General features: G+C 44.4%; 2 protein-coding genes across 2 annotated transcripts in view; one reads left to right on the top strand and one right to left on the bottom strand.

Annotated features, from left to right (window-relative positions):
• LOC106587483 (leucine-rich repeat-containing G-protein coupled receptor 4) overlaps positions 1-9,243 on the top strand; it is a 33,568-nt gene extending 24,325 nt beyond the window's left edge. Inside the window, exons 9-18 of the mRNA XM_014175906.3 lie at positions 1,176-1,247; positions 1,504-1,572; positions 1,753-1,824; positions 1,933-1,998; positions 2,127-2,198; positions 2,405-2,476; positions 4,141-4,266; positions 4,434-4,531; positions 4,649-4,702; positions 4,800-9,243. Of these exons, the coding sequence (XP_014031381.2) occupies positions 1,176-1,247; positions 1,504-1,572; positions 1,753-1,824; positions 1,933-1,998; positions 2,127-2,198; positions 2,405-2,476; positions 4,141-4,266; positions 4,434-4,531; positions 4,649-4,702; positions 4,800-6,148 (2,050 nt within the window). The 3' untranslated portion in view covers positions 6,149-9,243. The remainder of the gene's footprint in view (positions 1-1,175; positions 1,248-1,503; positions 1,573-1,752; positions 1,825-1,932; positions 1,999-2,126; positions 2,199-2,404; positions 2,477-4,140; positions 4,267-4,433; positions 4,532-4,648; positions 4,703-4,799) is intronic.
• The window catches only part of LOC106587482 (myosin-binding protein C, cardiac-type), a 35,660-nt gene continuing 25,279 nt past the window's right edge, over positions 9,013-19,393 (bottom strand). The window contains exons 23-31 of the mRNA XM_082969939.1: positions 18,204-18,338; positions 17,480-17,647; positions 15,093-15,181; positions 14,054-14,249; positions 13,603-13,742; positions 12,416-12,575; positions 12,070-12,206; positions 11,607-11,793; positions 9,013-9,458 (exon numbers count right to left, since the gene is read on the bottom strand). Of these exons, the coding sequence (XP_082826065.1) occupies positions 9,409-9,458; positions 11,607-11,793; positions 12,070-12,206; positions 12,416-12,575; positions 13,603-13,742; positions 14,054-14,249; positions 15,093-15,181; positions 17,480-17,647; positions 18,204-18,338 (1,262 nt within the window). The 3' untranslated portion in view covers positions 9,013-9,408. The remainder of the gene's footprint in view (positions 9,459-11,606; positions 11,794-12,069; positions 12,207-12,415; positions 12,576-13,602; positions 13,743-14,053; positions 14,250-15,092; positions 15,182-17,479; positions 17,648-18,203; positions 18,339-19,393) is intronic.

Genomic DNA, 19,393 nt, shown 5'->3' with positions numbered 1-19,393 from the left:
CCAAGCTGGTAATATAGTGACTGACTGACAGCACCACGCTGGTAATATAGTGACTGACTGACAGCACCACGCTGGTAATATAGTGACTGACTGACAGCACTACGCTGGTAATATAGTGACTGACTGACAGCACCACGCTGGTAATATAGTGACTGACTGACAGCACCAAGCTGGTAATATAGTGACTGACTGACAGCACCACGCTGGTAATATAGTGACTGACTGACAGCACCACGCTGGTAATATAGTGACTGACTGACAGCACCACGCTGGTAATATAGTGACTGACTGACAGCACCACGCTGGTAATATAGTGACTGACTGACAGCACTACGCTGGTAATATAGTGACTGACTGACAGCACCACGCTGTTAATATAGTGACTGACTGACAGCACCACGCTGGTAATATAGTGACTGACTGACAGCACCAAGCTGGTACTATAGTGACTGACTGACAGCACCACGCTGGTAATATAGTGACTGACTGACAGCACCACGCTGGTAATATAGTGACTGACTGACAGCACCACGCTGGTAATATAGTGACTGACTGACAGCACTACGCTGGTAATATAGTGACTGACTGACAGCACCACGCTGTTAATATAGTGACTGACTGACAGCACCACGCTGGTAATATAGTGACTGACTGACAGCACCAAGCTGGTACTATAGTGACTGACTGACAGCACCACGCTGGTAATATAGTGACTGACTGACAGCACCACGCTGGTAATATAGTGACTGACTGACAGCACCACGCTGGTAATATAGTGACTGACTGACAGCACCATGCTGGTAATATAGTGACTGACTGACAGCACCATGCTGGTAATATAGTGACTGACTGACAGCACCATGCTGGTAATATAGTGACTGACTGACAGCACCAAGCTGGTAATATAGTGACTGACTGACAGCACCATGCTGGTAATATAGTGACTGACTGACAGCACCATGCTGGTAATATAGTGACTGACTGACAGCACCAAGCTGGTAATATAGTGACTGACAGACAGCACCACGCTGGTAATATAATGACTGACAGACAGCACCACGCTGGTAATATAATGACTGACCATGGGCCCTAGAAGATACTTGTCCAGAAGATGGTGCCATTCTCTCATAGTAAATGAGTTTACTGTGAGTGTCCTCTTCTCTTATCCTCCCCAGCCACCTGTATGACAACCCCCTGTCCTTTGTGGGAACTTCAGCCTTCCAGAACCTGTCTGACCTGCACTCCCTGTAAGTCCCTGTCCATATCTGTTAGAAAACCAAGTCTGGTACTCTGAACATTATGTTCATAGTGTGGTAAGGATCTCTGAATTAACTGATTTACAATAAAAGTGTATTAATCACCATGTGATACAATACACTGAATATCGCTGGTGCTTATTTCATACCATGATGTAATGTTACAAGTGGACAGTTATTCAGACTAAAGTTAGTCTCTGGTGTGTCATACCTATTGTATTCTAACCCTGTGAGGTATGTGTTTCAGGATGCTACGTGGAGCCAGTATGATGCAGGAGTTTCCCTGTCTCACTGGGACTAACAACCTGGAGAGTCTGTGAGTACACAATACAGCAGACGCTTTACATCAACATACACAACTGACACAGACCGACAATGTTAGAATGAATGTGTTTGTGTTAGACAGATTGTGAGTGATTGGCTTTTTTTCTGCCTTGTTTGAGGTTAAGTGAGACAGTTTGTCAGTGGTAATTAAATCAGAGTGTTTCTTTCTCAGCACTTTGACAGGCACAAAGATTTCTGCCATACCGGTTGAGCTCTGTGAGGATCTCAAGGTGCTGCGGACTCTGTTAGTATCCCCAACCTCACCTCTCACCCTTATCCTACCTTATTAATCTAGTTCACATAAATGCTGGTGACATTCCAGATTACATTATTTCATCCTTTTGCTCATCAGAGACCTGTCCTACAATGAGATTGAGGAGCTGCCTTCCTTCCAGGGCTGTCTAAAGCTGCAGGAAATGTGAGTATGGTATATATTGTTGGGAATGTGAGCAAGAGCACAAACACATTTTTAAACATTACACTCAAGATGACCCCCACCTTCTACCTTTTTCTGAGTGTATATTCTGTGTTCTGTCCTAATTATAGAAGCCTGCAGCACAACCACATCCAGCAAATCGACAGGGACACATTCCAGGGTCTGTCTGCCCTGCGCTTGCTGTGAGTACACACACACACACACACACACACACACACACACAGCCTATAGTACCTTGAGGCTTAAAGGTAAAGGCCAAAGTAGATCTCATTGGAAATGAACTCAGTTGAACTCATCACTAGCTCATGCCAGAGGCTCATTTAAAAAAGCATGCTTAATTTGCTGCCCTCATTCTGAACACATCTTTAAGTAATTTTCTTTCCTGCAGGGACCTGAGTAGAAATGAAATGAAAACCATCCACAGAGATGCTTTCCTCTATTTGACGGTGCTAACAAACCTGTGAGTAGGACACTATACTGTGGTAAAAACTAAATCCGTTCTCATACAAGTCATGATAACAAATATACTGCTCAAAAAAATAAAGGGAACACTTAAACAACACAATGTAACTCCAAGTCAATCACACTTCTGTGAAATCAAACTGTCCACTTAGGAAGCAACACTGATTGACAATACACAAGCTGTTGTGCAAATGGAATAGACAACAGGTGGAAATTATAGGCAATAAGCAAGACACCCCCAATAAAGGAGTGGTTCAGCAGGTGGTGACCACAGACCACTTCTCAATTCCTATGCTTCCTGGCTGATGTTTTGGTCACTTTTGAATACTGGCGGTGCTTTCACTCTAGTGGTAGCATGAGACGGAGTCTACAACCCACACAAGTGGCTCAGGTAGTGCAGCTCATCCAGGATGGCACATCAATGCGAGCTGTGGCAAGAAGGTTTGCTGTGTCTGTCAGCGTAGTGTCCAGAGCATGGAGGCGCTACCAGGAGACAGGCCAGTACATCAGGAGACGTGGAGGAGGCCATAGGAGGGCAACAACCCAGCAGCAGGACCGCTACCTCCGCCTTTGTGCAAGGAGGAGCAGGAGGAGCACTGCCAGAGCCCTGCAAAATGACCTCCAGCAGGCCACAAATGTGCATGTGTCTGCTCAAACGGTCAGAAACAGACTCCATGAGGGTGGTATGAGGGTCCGACGTCCACAGGTGGGGGTTGTGCTTACAGCCCAACACCGTGCAGGACGTTTGGCATTTGCCAGAGAACACCAAGATTGGCAAATTCGCCACTGACGCCCTGTGCTCTTCACAGATGAAAGCAGGTTCACACTGAGCACGTGACAGACGTGACAGAGTCTGGAGACGCTGTGGAGAACGTTCTGCTGCCTGCAACATCCTCCAGCATGACCGGTTTGGCGGTGGGTCAGTCATGGTGTGGGGTGGCATTTCTTTGGGGGGCCGCACAGCCCTCCATGTGCTCGACAGCGGTAGCCTGACTGCCATTAGGTACCGAGATGAGATCCTCAGACCCCTTGTGAGACCATATGCTGGTGCCGTTGGCCCTGGGTTCCTCCTAATGCAAGACAATGCTAGACCTCATGTGGCTGGAGTGTGTCAGCAGTTCCTGCAAGAGGAAGGCATTGATGCTATGGACTGGCCCGCCCGTTCCCCAGACCTGAATCCAATTGAGCACATCTGGGACATCATGTCTCGCTCCATCCACCAACGCCACGTTGCACCACAGACTGTCCAGGAGTTGGCGGATGCTTTAGTCCAGGTCTGGGAGGAGATCCCTCAGGAGACCATCCGCCACCTCATCAGGAGCATGCCCAGGTGTTGTAGGGAGGTCATACAGGCACGTGGAGGCCACACACACTACTGAGCCTCATTTTGACTTGTTTTAAGGACTTTACATCAAAGTTGGATCAGCCTGTCGTGTGGTTTTCCACTTTAATTTTGAGTGTGACTCCAAATCCAGACCTCCATGGGTTGATAAATTGGATTTCCATTGATTATTTTTGTGTGAATTTGTTGTCAGCACATTCAACTATGTAAAGAAAAAAGTATTTAATAAGATTATTACATTACTGTTTAAACATATGTGTACATATGTTAGTAGTGTGTTCCAGGAATGTATGTATGCTAATATGTCCTGTTTGTTTCAGAGACCTGAGTTTAAACTCGCTGACCAGCATTCCAACAACTGGACTGAGTTCCCTGAACCAATTGAAACTCACAGGAAACCTGCAGATGAAAAATGTATTTACTGCAAAGAGCCTCCCCAAACTCAGGTCAGAATCCTAGTAATTCATCCAAATGACCTCACACTGTCCTGAACTAGATGTGAACTCACTGTAGTGCCAAACCCAATTCACTTACAGTAACTAAACCTAAGTCCAACTGTGAGGTTGGGGTCATGCAACACTTTGAATGATAATGGTCCTATTGTGGTCTACAGGTCAGTATCAGTTCCCTATGCTTACCAGTGCTGTGCATTTGTGGGATGTGATTCTTCAACATCTTCCACTGATGAGGAGGACATCAAGAAGGTTACAGGTAAATGATGTCAGTCATGACTGGTCATTAGACCACTCTTGACATAAACAAGTATGATTCAGAGGAGAGATAAAAAGTTTATTGAAATTGATTAGCTAATGAATCTTTGTGTTCTAGGTGGAGAAGAAATGGAGAGGATATCGATGGTAATGCACTGCTCTCCCTCTCCAGGTAAACCACAGTCACTTTATTGTCATCTACAGCATTGAATTGTGTACATCATCACATATTTTACTAACTGAAGGATGACTCTGTCTCTCTCCTCCAGGAGCCTTCAAGCCCTGTGAGCACCTCCTGGGCAGCTGGATGATCCGTCTGACTGTGTGGTTCATCTGCCTGGTGGCCCTGATCTTCAACACTCTGGTGCTGGCAGCCACCTTCTCCCGCCGGGCCTTGGCCCTTTCCCCTGCCAGGCTGCTGGTTGGCCTCCTGGCCCTCACCAACCTGCTAACTGGGGTCTATGTGGGGGTGCTCACTGTCCTGGATGCTGCCACCTGGGGCTCCTTCGCTGAGTTTGGGGTCTGGTGGGAGACGGGGGTGGGCTGCCGGGCGACAGGGGCCCTGGCGGTGTTCTCCTCCGAGTGGGCGGTTCTGCTGTTGCCCCTGGCGGCTGTGGAGCGCAGCGTGGCGGTGAGGGGGCTCCTGGGGAAGGCCATCTCGCCCAGGAGGAGCAGCGAGAGGGGGTTCGGGGACAGACGCTTCGCCCTGGCTGCTGCTCTTCTGGGACTCCTGGCGGCTGCAGCAGCCTGCCTGCCCCTCTTCAGTACCAGCGACCCTTCAGCCTCCCCTCTCTGTTTACCCTTCTCTGGCGGTGAGGGCCCTGCGCTGGGGGTCACTGTGGCCCTGGTGCTGCTCAACGCTCTGGCCTACCTGTTCACAGCAGCAGTGTACACCCAGCTCTACTGTGGCTTGGGCAGGGTGGAGCTGGCAGACCAGGAGCAGGCAGGGGCCGTACGCCACGTGGCATGGCTCATATTCACCAACTGCATCTTCTTCTGCCCTGTTGCAGCCTTCTCCTTCGCCCCTCTACTGGCCAGGTCTGGCACCGCGGGGGGCCCTGAGATCGCCAAGTCCGTCACGCTCATCTTCTTCCCCCTACCGGCATGCCTTAACCCCGTGCTCTACGTTTTCTTCAGCCCCGCCTTCCGGGAGGACTGGCTGCGGCTGCGGGGCCATGGAGCTGTGGCCCGGGGGGTGAAGGCTGGGCAGTGTGCGGGGGGCTCTGGGGTCGTGGATGGGGACGGGGACTCCTCCACACGGCTGGGCTATGACTGTGGGGTGTACTCCCAGCTCTGTGGGGAGACAGTCATGTGTGAGCGCTGCGAGGCGGCTCTACACGCCAGGACCTCTTCCTCCTCATCATCAGTCTGCAGACACTTGGTGAAGTCCCACAGCTGCCCTACCCTCTCGGCTGGTGCGGCAGCGGGCCAGCGTACGGAGGGCTACTGGGCAGACAGCGGCGCCCTCTCTGCCCAGTCAGAGTACGCTGACGAGGGGGACTCATTTGTGTCCGACAGTTCCGACCAGGTGCAGGCCTGTGGACGAGCCTGCTTCTGCCAGAGCCGAGGACTCCCTCTGGTCCACTACGCATACAACATACCTCGCATCAAAGACTGAGAAACTCTTCAGATGTGTGTGTGCATCTGTGTTTGTTTGTGCGTGTGCGTGTGTGTGTGTGTGTGTTGGACACTATAACAAAAAGAAAGGTTTGTGATACACAACAAAACATGTGCAGGGTCCGTGCACACAAATCATTCAGGAAGCACTTCTTTAATCACTGTGTGAACCAGACTCAACCGTCACAAAAAGGGAATCTGGCATTAAATTAGACTTCTCTGAGACCTGAGACTTTTGGCCAACACTTGTTTTGCCCTTCAGGATTTAGAACTGATTCCTGTGTGATAACACAAAACTGGCTGTCAAATATGTAACAAAAGAGGAAACCTTGCCACCAGTGCCTGCTTCTTGGTTTAGAGCGAACTCATTATCAAGATGTTACAAGCCTGAATGAATCTGTCACGTCTCTTGCTAAGGCAAGGATCTATGTGCCATCCTTTTGTAGGTTCTACCTGTAGCTTGTCATTCCCTGGTCTGTCGATTTTAAAGCCTTGCCATAATCGCTATTCATTTGTATATGTAGCAAATGTAATCATAATCCTCATTCTAGGGTTGTTTTTCATATGAGAATGTAAAGTAACTGAAAGGAGAATTGTATGGCAGCGGCTTTAAATTAAGGGGTACTGACAATGTTAATTAAATATAATCTGAAAGCTGCATTTTCAGCCCTCCCAATGTGAGCCAACTGAATCTGTTCATGTATCTTCACATGACCTGTATTCATTCCTCAAGAGTTACAAGACAATGACTTAAATGTTTATTATCTTTGACAATAAGTGTCAACAATTCTTCCTCGCTATGAGTGATAAAGTCTTGGATGTCACGTGGGAATGGGAGAGAGCACTGTTTTAACAACACTCTTCCCAGTTGTTGTGGAGGCTTTTATGACTTTTTGTTTTGTCTCTTGGACTGAAAATCATTTTGTTGAACTGTGCTTTACCCCCAGGATCGTTCTAATTTATTGCTTAAAGAGGAGCAGAATGTCTGGGCCATGGACAAGGTTATTTCAGGTGTCAGGAAGTTGGCTTTGAAAGGTGAATGCAGCATGTACCAAGTGCAAGCTAAGCCTCTGGCGCTGAATGTTGATGCCACACAAAGGCCTTCATTTCTGGATTGTTCTCTGAGACAGATCGCATTGTAGCAACACATATATATATAGACATCATTGGTGCTCACAACCCATTCATTTTGATCAAGACGCATACAATCCCACAGCTCAGCAGTGTAGCAGGTGTAATGGATATCATGGTATATATTATGATATAATAACAACATATAATGTTTCACTATGAAACATTTTATTGGATCATGTGTGACTGTAGGGGAATATCTGTTTGATGTGCACAAGCATGACTTCGTATGGTGCCTACACCCCACCACGCCCTAGGAGCTTGTATCCACATGTGTAATTCATGTGAGCGCTCAGGAAATTAGGCAATGTAGGGAAGCCTAGACTCCCCTCAACATTTTGTTAATGTGTCCACATTATGAAGCTCATTGGCTTTTGAAATTATATCACAAAGTTTCTTATTTTTGTATGGATTTGTCAATGTTTTGACTGAGTGTAATTTTAACATCAACCAACTGTCCAGATTGTATTGGAGATGTATGAAGCCCTTACGTGCAAATTCCAAATCGGTGTGTATTGCTGTCTGTTTATCCATATGTCAATTATTTTTGATAGAAAAACCAATAATCAAGAATGGGATGCATTGTCTAACCACGGAAGCTACCTCTTCAACTTTAGTGGCTACCAGCGGTGCTTTGTAAGGTGTGTGTTCTTATGCTATTGATATTTTGTTATTTTGGTTTGAACTGTAGGCTTTGTTTGTAAATACATCTGGTTGTACAGTATCACTGAATTTAAGTCACGCCTTTAGTTGATACCAATTGTGGGAGGAATGTACAGTATGTACTGTATACTGTGATTTTTGTGAACCAAAATATATAAAACCAGTTGCTTAAAAAAAAACTATGTTTTATGTACAAGATTTCTGACACACATTCTCACTCATTCGTATAATTGATTTGCCCCACAGTGACACACAGTTGAGTTGGCCTGATTTTTGACCTCATCAGGACTTATCAGGAGGGTTTTTCTTTGCCTACAGTGTTAGGTTCTATCTGACTGACTGACCATAGTGCCACTCAAGGGTGCTGTTGAAATCATCAGGGCTATAAATGGTCCACAGGGCACTGGCACCTCTCCCAATTGGCTCCTCTGACCGGTGTGTGGAAAGGTTTGACTGCATTATGGGTAAAAAATGTGTCATGTGGATGAAGGTAGGTGGTTGGCAGTGGACCTCAGAAACCAACAGGAGCAGCCTTACCTCTCACACCCTGTTTGGCAATGGACGTGGCTTGGCTTGGCCAAACATTTCACCTCCCAGCGATGCAGCCACAGGGGGAATGGGACATTCCAGCGATTCCAACCCTCCCCACACCTCCCACTGGGCCAAACACATTAAGCATATTGCTGTATCCTCTTTTGGCCTTAATTAGGCTTTGTTACATTAATACCCAGCAGCTTTTGTTCATTCCCACTGGCATTCAAGCGCCAGAGCGTCAACTGTTTGTTGACCTCATAGTGATCATGTTCTGTGGGTAGGGCAGCATGAGGCACACGAGTGCTGCTCCACCTGTGTATTCATCTCAGTGTTAACCCCTGTCCACTGTCTGTTTCCCATGTTAAACAATGGTGGGGTTTTATAAGGCCCCACTAGCGAACAGGCCACACCAGGGGTAGTGGTTTACCGAATTTGCATTATAACCAGTTTACAGCTGGGAATATGAGTATGATTGGGCACCCTAGAAACCTGGGATAGACATGCATTTGAATAAGTGAGAACAAAAGGGGTGCCCACTGCCCGTTGACAAAGCTTTGCATTTATTTATCATACATAAAACAAATTATCTTTGCCACTAATACTCAATTACCTTTTTCTACAAAGGATGCCAGAGTGAATCAAACAATGCAGTCCTTTGCTACTCAAATTATTCCATGGAATAAATAAAGGTACAATAACCCAATGTGGATGAATGTAATGTCTTGGATGACCTATGTTAGATGATTTCACAACAGGGAACGGGGAAGATTGACATGTGCACGTAACGGGGTGGTAGTGGGACACAGGGAAATGAAAGCTAATGGATTATCTCTGGTCTCGTCACATTGAGCTGTAGTCTGGCCAGGGTCCCAGTGGAGGTCTGTGTAGGATGAGACAGGACATCCACCCTATCTTCAACCGGCTTCTTTACACCTAATCGGCCTTGTTCATCTGCTTATCCTTCTCCTCTTTGGTGATTTGAGCTGCAAGGCAATTAGTCTAATTCGTGAATCATATTTCCAATTCAAAAATCAAACATACTAGAACTTACAGTTGGTGATCAATGTAGGACTGATAATACTTCACTATTTTAGACTATTCAATCTAATTATTGTCTTTTTACATTTTATTTCTAGACTATATAAATATATTATTTATAATATCCGTACCATTTGATACATTCTTACCACTGAGGAAATGACTTTTACTTCAATAACATTGGGATTAGAATAACATCTCCAGTTCAATTTGTTAATATCAAGATAGATTTTTCCAGAAATCTATAGTGTACAGATGAGGTAAAACATGTCTTATCCTTTCACATTATCCAATATTTTGTAACATATAACATATTTTACCTTCTCGGAACCTTAAATTAAGTGAGATGGACAATGCACATTGTTACATACTGCAATGTATAGTACATTTACATCTTAGTCATTTAGCAGACGGTCTTATGCAGAGCGATTTCCAGAAGCAATTAGGGTTAAGTATTTTGGCACACCTTTTATTCTTCTCTAATTAACACAAATGAAACAGTTCTATAATAATGGGATTGACCTCAGTTATTACTGAGTGTGGGGGCTTACCTTGGGGGAAAGTGCCAGGTGCTGGGAATAAAAAGGGTAGAAGCATGACAGGACACAGCATGGTGGGGTTACAGACAGAAGGAGAGACACGTCAGAGGAGATGGATCATGTAATGGTGGCAGGATCCATTTAGAACCTTTACATGTATTCCAGTGTACATTCCAAAGGTCCGTCAGGGAGTTAATATACCCTTATGAAGACATAATGATATGTCTGTATATGTTAACATGAGATCTCAAATAGGAAGAATAGATTTACTGTATTTGCCCTCTAGAACATACTATGATTACCATGATACATGTTCTAGATTTGAACATGCCATTTAACACGTACAAGTATAATTCTTCCATCTCAGATTTGATGTCCAAATGTATTATTTCATAAGGAAACCCCAAAACATGTTTCAAATATGAGTTGGGGAGCATTCATATATTATGACATTTTCAGACATTCATATATGACTTCATATTTGATGGACACATATGTACTAAGGGTACCTGTTCCAGACAGGAAACAGAGTGAAGTACATAGGAAGTTGGAAACCTTGACAATTACATCCCTATTTATGGTGGTCATAACTGTAAAAATCACCATGTACACTCAATGGCCAGTTTATTAGGTACACCCATCTAGTACCGGGTCAGTCCCCCCTTTGCCTGAATTCTTCGGGATATGGAAACATTGCTGAATTGGTATCAAGGGCCCTAACGTGTGCTAGGAAAACATTCACCACACCATTACACCACTGCCACCAGCCTGTACCATTGACACCAGGCAGGATGGGGCTATAAACTCAAGCTGCTTACGCCAAATCCTGACTCTGCTATCAGCATGACACAACAGGAACCAGGATTCGTCGGACCAGACAATGTTTTTCCACTCCTTAATTGTTCAGTGTTGGTAATCGCGTGCCCACTGGAGCCACTTCTTGTGTTTAGCTGATGGGAGTGGAACCCGGTCATCTGCTGCAATGGCCCATCCGTGTCAAGGACCAACGAGTTGTTCATTTCTAGATGCCATTCTGCACACCACTGCGTCGTTATTTGCTTGTTTGTGGCCCGCCTGTTAGGTTGCACCATTCTTGCCATTCTCCTTCGACCTCTCATCAATGAGCTGTTTTCACCCACAGGACTGCCGTTGCCTGGATGTTTTTTGTTTGTCGCACTATTCTTGGTAACCCGTAGACACTGTCGTGCGTTAAAAGCCCAGGAGGCCGGCCATTTCTGAGATACTGGAACGCACCTGGCACCGACGATCATATCACGCTCAAAGTCACTTAGCTCACTCATTTTGCCCATTCTTATGTTCAATCAAACAGTAACTGGATGCCTTGATGCCTGTCTGCCTGCTTTAAATAGCAAGCCACGGCCACATGATTCATTGTCTGTAGGAGCGAACCATTTTCGTGAACAGGCTGGTGTACCTAATAAACTAGCCACTGAGCATACAAGATTGACAATGGATTTGGCAGTTGGTTTGCAGGCCAGGTGTGTTAAGGAGCTCACCAGCAGAGAAAAAGTGAGTAGTGTTAGGGATACTTACGGCGAATCTCTAGCTTGCACTCCACCACATCTTCTCCACTGGCGTTGACTGCTTTGCACATGTACACTCCCCCATCAAATAAGCAGGGCTTGCGGATCTCCAGGGTGAGTATGCCCAGCTTACTGAACATACGGTACTTGGCCTCGTTGGAGATGTCCATCTTATTTTTGTACCATGTCACTTTGGGCTGAGAGAGAGAGGTTACAATGTGAACTAGATGTGCCTACAGTAATGCATGTGGCAAAAAAATGAAATAGTGTCTATCTGCTATAACTAAGGCTCATAGTTCTTACTGGTCAGGACATGCTTGTCGTCCCCCTACAGTACTAGTAGCAGACATGATGATAATGTAATAGTCGTGCTGATTTGATGGTCATTCTGATGGTGATAAATCACTATATCATTCATGGTTAGCAGCATAGCCTTTGTCTCTGTCGTTCTTGCTTGTATAGGGACACCTCACCTTGGGGATGCCTCTGACAGAGCAGCTGAGGGTGGCGTTGTAGCCTGCTATGACTGAACGGCTCACTAGAGGGTGTGTGAACTTAGGCGCCTCGGAAAAGTCATGCTCCTTGTAGGTTGGAGGCTTGTATTCGAAACCTGATAAACAGATGAACAGGTGCAGTGCTCAACTTTTGTTCAGAAAGTTTATGGGTTTTACACAGGTGGCAGTAGGGGATGTTTTTTTTTTATGAATTTCATATGAATGCTGCTCCTTCATACATAAATGTATAACTATTGTTGGTTTATAGTTATGATGTCATGGTGGTATTACTGTCATGAACGGTGCGCCAGGTATGGGAGCCCACCTGTTTTCTGGATGTAGGCACTGTCTGCTGAGAAGCAGGGCTCTAGGCTGAGGCCTACCATGTTCACAGCGTAGATACGGAAGATGTATTCATTCCCCATGATGAGATCAGCCACCACACAGTTAGTTCGCCTATATAGCTCATAGACAGTGTACCATTCCTGAAAACCAACCATATTTTAGTCAAACTCTTCATTTTTAAGTGAGACCATATTTTAGGGCTACCAAAATAGTACAGAACAACTAAACCACAATGTCAGGGTAACGTGTCTTGAGAGAATGAGAATGCATGCCAACTCCTATGAATGTTTGCCAAACAAAGGGGCCCAACTGTGCTATATTTAGCAATGGGGCATCTCCAATATCCAAATGAGATATTGTTCTTTGTAACATGATAATCTCATATCTCACAGCCTGCCATTGTGAGATGGAGGAAATTAATTGGGTCTAATAATGACTTGTGTGAAACCTGAACAGGGAGCTTTTTATTTAGCCACTAACCTTGCAGCTCAGAAGTACAATGGGTTTCCATCACTACACAGACAAGCCATGTCCAGTATGAGGCCAAGGCTGGGGGCTAAAAACAGGGTGTGCTTGGCTTGCTGTGCTCTGGGTGGCTGCCTGGGGTGGTGGAAGGTGGCAGTTGGAGCTCAAACAAACAGGCCCAGAATGCAATTCTCCTTGCTCACAAAGGCTCTCTGCCTAGCTGTGGCTGACTGTGTGTCACAAGGGAGGGTAAAATACCCCTCGGTGACCATGTAGCATTCTTCCCCTCACATAGTGTACATACATGAGTCAATTATGGCCGTGTGTCAGAGAGCTTAGCTACCTTGCCTTGGCAATGGCATGGTTTTTAAACCCAACGTTCTAACACTCAGAGCTTGGCATAGTTCACTCTGAGCCCAGCCAGAGAACTAACAGATAATTATCAGGCAGCTCGCCCTCTCTCACACACACTGGGATGACCTCTGTGTGTCAGTTAGAAAATAAATATTAGCCTAATCATCATTTAGAATATAGATAATGCTTTCCGGGAACCTGCCATGGGAGGGGCAGTGTATAACCTTACTCATTCAATATTGTCTGACCAATATTAATTGCTAGTTTTCTGTCATATATGAACCTCTTGCACAAATTAATGAGGAGAACATTTTCATGTTAGACACTGCCCAGCACATTGACTCTCACCATGGTCTTCTTGTCAGCCTTCTGAACCATGTAGCCGGTTATTTCACAATTTCCATTGTCCTTGGGTGGCTTCCAGTCCAGAGCCACGTTAAAGCCCCAAACATCCATGATCTTCAGTTTCTCTGGAGACCCAGGCAAATCTAAAGATAAGAAATAATATTTATCGAGTCAACATACTGTACCATAACTTTACCTTAAACTCCAATTCAATCAATCACAGAGAAATGTAAACCACACGGTGGGTACACGTAGAATATTGTTTACGTTGTATTTTAGGGACAGGTGTGGTTTTGTTTCAATATCCAACGATCATGGGACCAGCTTGCGGGACGTGTCAGTTTCATAGTTAACTCAGATACTGCATAAACCCATTCTGAGGGAACTGATAGTGCCACTGATCAATCATAAACCATTTCTATTCAAAACCATTAGAGTTGTGAGGATTCCTCACCGACTATTTGAATTGAGATGCTGGCTGTGTCCTCAACATTCTCAATCTGCAGCTTGACTTCGTACTTCCCAGAGTCCTTCCTCTCTGACTTGCGGATGAATAGGATTGTGTCGGTGTCACTGTTCCGGACGCTGACCTGCTTCGGGTTCAGAGGCTCCCCATCTTTACTCCAGGTGATCACAGGCCTAGGCTTGCCCTAATATAAAAAAGAATTGAGATTGGAAATTAACATAAACATTCAAATATTTTTTAGAAAGACTAAACCAGATTCTGGAGGACTACAATACAAGTAAGTTAGTATGTGTGAAATATTGGTTTTCCTCAGTAACCTACGTTTACTAAATAATCATTATAGTTCCAGGGGTGATGATGATTTCAGTACATCTCCAGACCAAGACATTTGAAATATGATATTGTTCAGATATTTTTATGGCAGATTTGAACCTAGATATGTGTGCCTAATAGATACAGTAGATGGTGGTAAATTTGGCAGTGGCCCAGACTCCTTGGCTTGTGGTTTTTAGCAGTTACTCATTCTGAGCTGCTTAAGATAATCTGTATCAGTTATCAGTCTGTCAATTGCATGTGTTACTAGGATACAGTTTTAAAACTGAAGCTGTATGTATTTATAGTCTTGAGGGAAAATCAGAAAGGAATAAAGAGACATAGCGTGATTTACTGTAGTATTTTTGCAGACTGTAGTATACTGTAGTATTTACTGTTGTGTTTTTGCAGTCATTTTGTTTTATTATCTTTGACATACAAATGGGAGCTTTCTCCTTGAGGAAACATACTGGACAAATACTAAAATAGCAAATTTTCCAAAACCTGTAGATAGGTAGGACTAGTATTCTAAAGTAGACTGTAATATTTGTTCATGTGGGTAGCATCATTCCATAACTCAACATGCACCAAAGAAAAGGAAATAGCAATTTCTAGTTCCTGTGTCATTTAACATATTTATCTTATGGGCAAGGGCACCGGCATATATACAGTACATTCATCCTATAGAGTGTGAAGGGTGTACTCTACCCCATACCTGGAAAGGGATCACAAGGTTGATTGTCTCCTCCACTTTCTTGGTGAGGGTCTGGCGGAGATTTCTAGGAATCCAGATTTTGGGTTTCTCTGTTAACAAAAATATCATAAGATGTCAATGAATAAAAGTGTTTGGGTACAGTTTTGTGGTGTGCGTGTGCAGGGAAAGTAGTAGGCTTGGGCGGTATACCATATTTTCAATACTGTCAATCAGGGGTGTCAATTTGGGCTGGCTTTAGGACCATGCAGACACATTTACATTTTAGTCATTTAGCAGACGCTCTTATCCAGAGCGACTTTACAGTAGTGAATACATACATTTCATTTTCATTTCATGCATTCTTTTTTTTTTTTTTTTGTACTGGCCCCCGTGGGAATCAAACCCACAACCCTGGCATTGCACACACCATGCTGGCGTTGCAAACACCATGCTCTACCAACTGAGCCATAGGGAAGACACCTCAGAGTGGGCGGGAAGGCTGTTTGCGTGACTGCGGTGAACAGCCCGACGTTCTTCTCAAAACAGTGCAGAGGTGGAAGATGGCTGTAATTGACTAGGTAACAGCTTTTTGACTTGAAACTAAACTCGAGTTTTGAATTCCGGTTTTGGGCTAGTGCGTGGCAGCCAATTGCTGTAAGACATGTTGCTGAAGAATGTTATTTATGTCCCTTATCAACTGAGGTGAATAAAGGTACAGCAGCCAAGGTGATAATGGCTGGAGTCAATTGTTGTCAATTGCTTGTTTTTGCTGTTCTCCGAACAGCATTTGATTTTTTTTTTAATTGTGTAGGAATGCAGAAAATAGAATAAATAAAGTCACTTTGCTATAGCCTACCCTCGGTTTACCTGAAATGATGCCAATGCCATCAGTCCCCTAAAGCTCGGCGCCTACCCGCCTCGCGGGGGTGTGTGCTATATCACTGCTTATAACTATACGTTTTCACTATCGTAGATGTGCCAAATAAATTATCTCCAGCTATGCATTTGGTTTGCTAACTTGCTAACTTAGTGGCTAGCTCGCAAGATCAAGCTTCTTGGTTATGGCAGAAACAATCAAATCCCCTCCTGGATAAAAATCCTGGCTGCCAAACATTTCTTTGTGCTGCAGCAAGCTGATTAGCCTTTTCAGATACTGTAGTTATATAACTTCATGAGCTGGGTTGTCAATTTGTTTATGTTCGCTTGTTAGCATTTAGCTAGTGTCCGCTATGGGAATTTTTTTGGGGAAAAAAATACCGGCCATTGTGTCCACTGCCAGTAATACCGTATACCCCGGTATGGTACAGGAATGGTATGAAGGTATGAAAATCTGCATACCGCCCAACCCTAGAAGGTGGTTCATGGCTCAGACTTTTCCCTGAGACTGGGAGTACCACAATACATTTCAACTATCACGTTTAGCTTGATGGCACCATTACTGATCCAATGAGTTACTGTTCATGTACATTGACAAGCCGCGCATGAGGTAGTAGTAAGCTGAGTTGACAACATCAAGTGCTTTTCAGTGCAATTCCATGGTAACAGTGACACAGACTTTCACTTTAACATGTATGTCAAACAAAAAACAATAATTGGAGAATTAAACAAACCATACAACTCTATGCACAGGAACTACTTTGAATAATTTCCACAGAAAATGTTACAAACAAACATTTACTTGAATAACAGTGCAGATGCAAAGTTTGGTAACAGAATGAGAGTTTGTGCCACCATTCTGTTGCCAAACTTTGCATCTGCACTGTTCTACAAGTAAATGTGTTTTTGTAACACTTTCAATGGAAAATGTTAAACGTAGTCATTATGCATAGAGTTGTATGGTTTGTTTACCTTTGCAATCATTGGTTTTTGTTTTACATACATGTTAAAGTGAAAAATCTGAGTCTCAGTGTCACTCTGTTACCGTGGAATTTCCTTACTGCCAATCAGCACTTAGTGATAGTATCATCCTGTCAGCAAGCGGAAAGGCCGGGGGCTTCAGCATGCATCTGAGACCTCAAAATACACCTCACAACTAATCTGTTAGGTGCTGAGAGCGAAATAGCTGATGACCTTGGCAATGTATGTGTGTTCCCAAACATGATCTGTGAGCCCTGAGATCCATGTAGGGTAGTGGAGGCTAACTTCAAGCCTCATCAGCTAAATATCTCAAACTGTAGAGAAATAGGAGAGAGGAGACAACAGCAGGACACCTCACGTTCCATTACAACCTTTGGGTTTTGAATAAACTGATGATGTCTTACACTTACAGTGCAAGTGTTTTAGGAACTTCCCTGGTAAAAAATCTATTTATGTCTTGTACATGTTTGTACTTTATGCTCATTGTATGGGAGGGAGGGTAAAATTGAAAAATTGGGATTCGTTTTAGGCAATCATGGGGGAATGCTTACGCATGATCTCGCGGATAGTGACGGCCTGTGCTAGGGAGGTAGGTGCACTGGGCCCTGCTGTGTTGTAGGCTCTGACACGGAACTGCATCTTCTCCCCGGTCGGCAGGTCCCGGATGATCACAGATGTCCTCTCTGTCAGACCCTCGAAAGCTGGCACCCATTCATCAGCTGTGGGCAAGAGACGGCCAGACAGAGGTGTCAAAACGCAACATCTGAAGAAGGCTCAGTGCCCCATCCCTATATGTCATCACAACTAGGGCTGCCTGCATGGATTGAGTTAGAACATTGACGTGCAGCTGGCCAGCATAGCCAGCCCTGAAGGGATTGCTTTAATTACATAAGCGTTGTGCTAATGGTCCCTGGCTCAAACCACTCTTGACAACTTAGGCCTTTGGTGTTGTCAGACTAAAACCAAAGCTTTTTAGATAATGGCTCGTCATGGAAAGTGTGATACAGCTAGCATGATAGAGGATGTCGTTTTATTTAAGAGGGTCAAGATTTTAAAAAACAGGCAATGCTCTCTGAAATGTTGCTGCATTTGGATTTGTTTGGATTTATTTGACAGTTTTTCTATTTTGTTAGGTTGGTTTTCAAATAGTGTGTTCCTAACTGAAATACTCTCTTCAACAGCTTTCATGCCATCCTCCTCCTTATCTACCCAGATATTGTGTGTGTGTGTGTGTGTGTGTGTGTCAGGGATCAAAATATTGAATGCAGTACTCACAGCCCTCCTTGCAGTACTCGACCCCATAGCCATCCAGCTCAGACGAACCCAGATGCTCCGGAGTTCTCCACTTCAGTGAGATGGTAGTGTCACTGATGTCATCCACGCACAGGCCTACGGGCTCGCTGGTTGGAGCTTAGAGAGAGAGAGAGAGAGAGAGAGAGACAAGAAAGGAAGAGAGAGGGATTTCAGAAACATTGATTTCTTATTTAGACTAGAATAATGTCAAGAAAAAATACATCAATATTTTCACATGTTATGTCACAGATGTCACAGTATGTGACTGTAAAGAAGACATATTGCAAAATAGAGAAGGAAACATTTCAGTGTCAGCAGGTGTCAATGCAGGATATTTTTATTGTGGATTTACTGCTACCTGTCACTGATGCCTCAGCATCAAGGCAGCTTAACTTAGCTGCAGATAAAGTGTAGTGTTGCTACATGTAACAGCCATGTAAACTAGGGTCTTCCAATAAAAGCATCACTTCCTGAAATACAGTATCTCCAACCTTACCACAACCCATGTGTTAAGCTCCCCTGCAGGCTAGCTGACATGGAGCTAGCACATTGGAGATTAAGTATGGACCTTGCAGGCTCCCGAGTGGCGCAGTGGTCTAAGGCACTGCATCTCAGTGCTTGAGGTGTCACTACAGACACCCTGGTTTGAATCCAGGCTGTATCACAACCGGCTGTGATTGGGAGTCCCATAGGGTGGCACACAATTGGCCCAGCATCGTCCAGGTTTGGCTGGTGTAGGCTGTCATTGTAAATAAGAATCTGTTCTTAACTGACTTTCCTGGTTAAATAAAAAATGCATGACAGAGCTTTCATCAATACTCAACCTGTTCTTAGAGCATTTTGTATTATTCTGTATGCAAATCCGAGCCACTCCATTTAGGATGGTATGTATTCCTTTGTGGATGTCCATTACCCTTTTCGTATAACATGTTTACGAATTACAATTCGTATTATATGTTACGAATTTCTAAAACGAACAATGTGTTCCGAATTTGCGACACGTACAATATATTACGAATTTGCAAAAGGTATGATATGTTAGAAATTCTAGCTAGGTGGCTGGGGGGTTAACGTTAGCTACCTGGCTAAATTTAGCTAGGCAAGGGATTATGGTTTGGGGTTAGGGTTAAGATTAAGTTTATGAGTTTGGTTAAAGCTTTAGATCAGTACAA

The sequence above is a fragment of the Salmo salar genome, chromosome 26, assembly GCF_965601325.2.
Source record: "Salmo salar chromosome 26, fSalSal1, whole genome shotgun sequence".
NCBI lineage: Eukaryota > Metazoa > Chordata > Actinopteri > Salmoniformes > Salmonidae > Salmo > Salmo salar.
The sequence above is the reverse complement of the archived record's forward strand: the minus strand, read 5'-3'. Positions and strand labels throughout refer to the sequence as shown.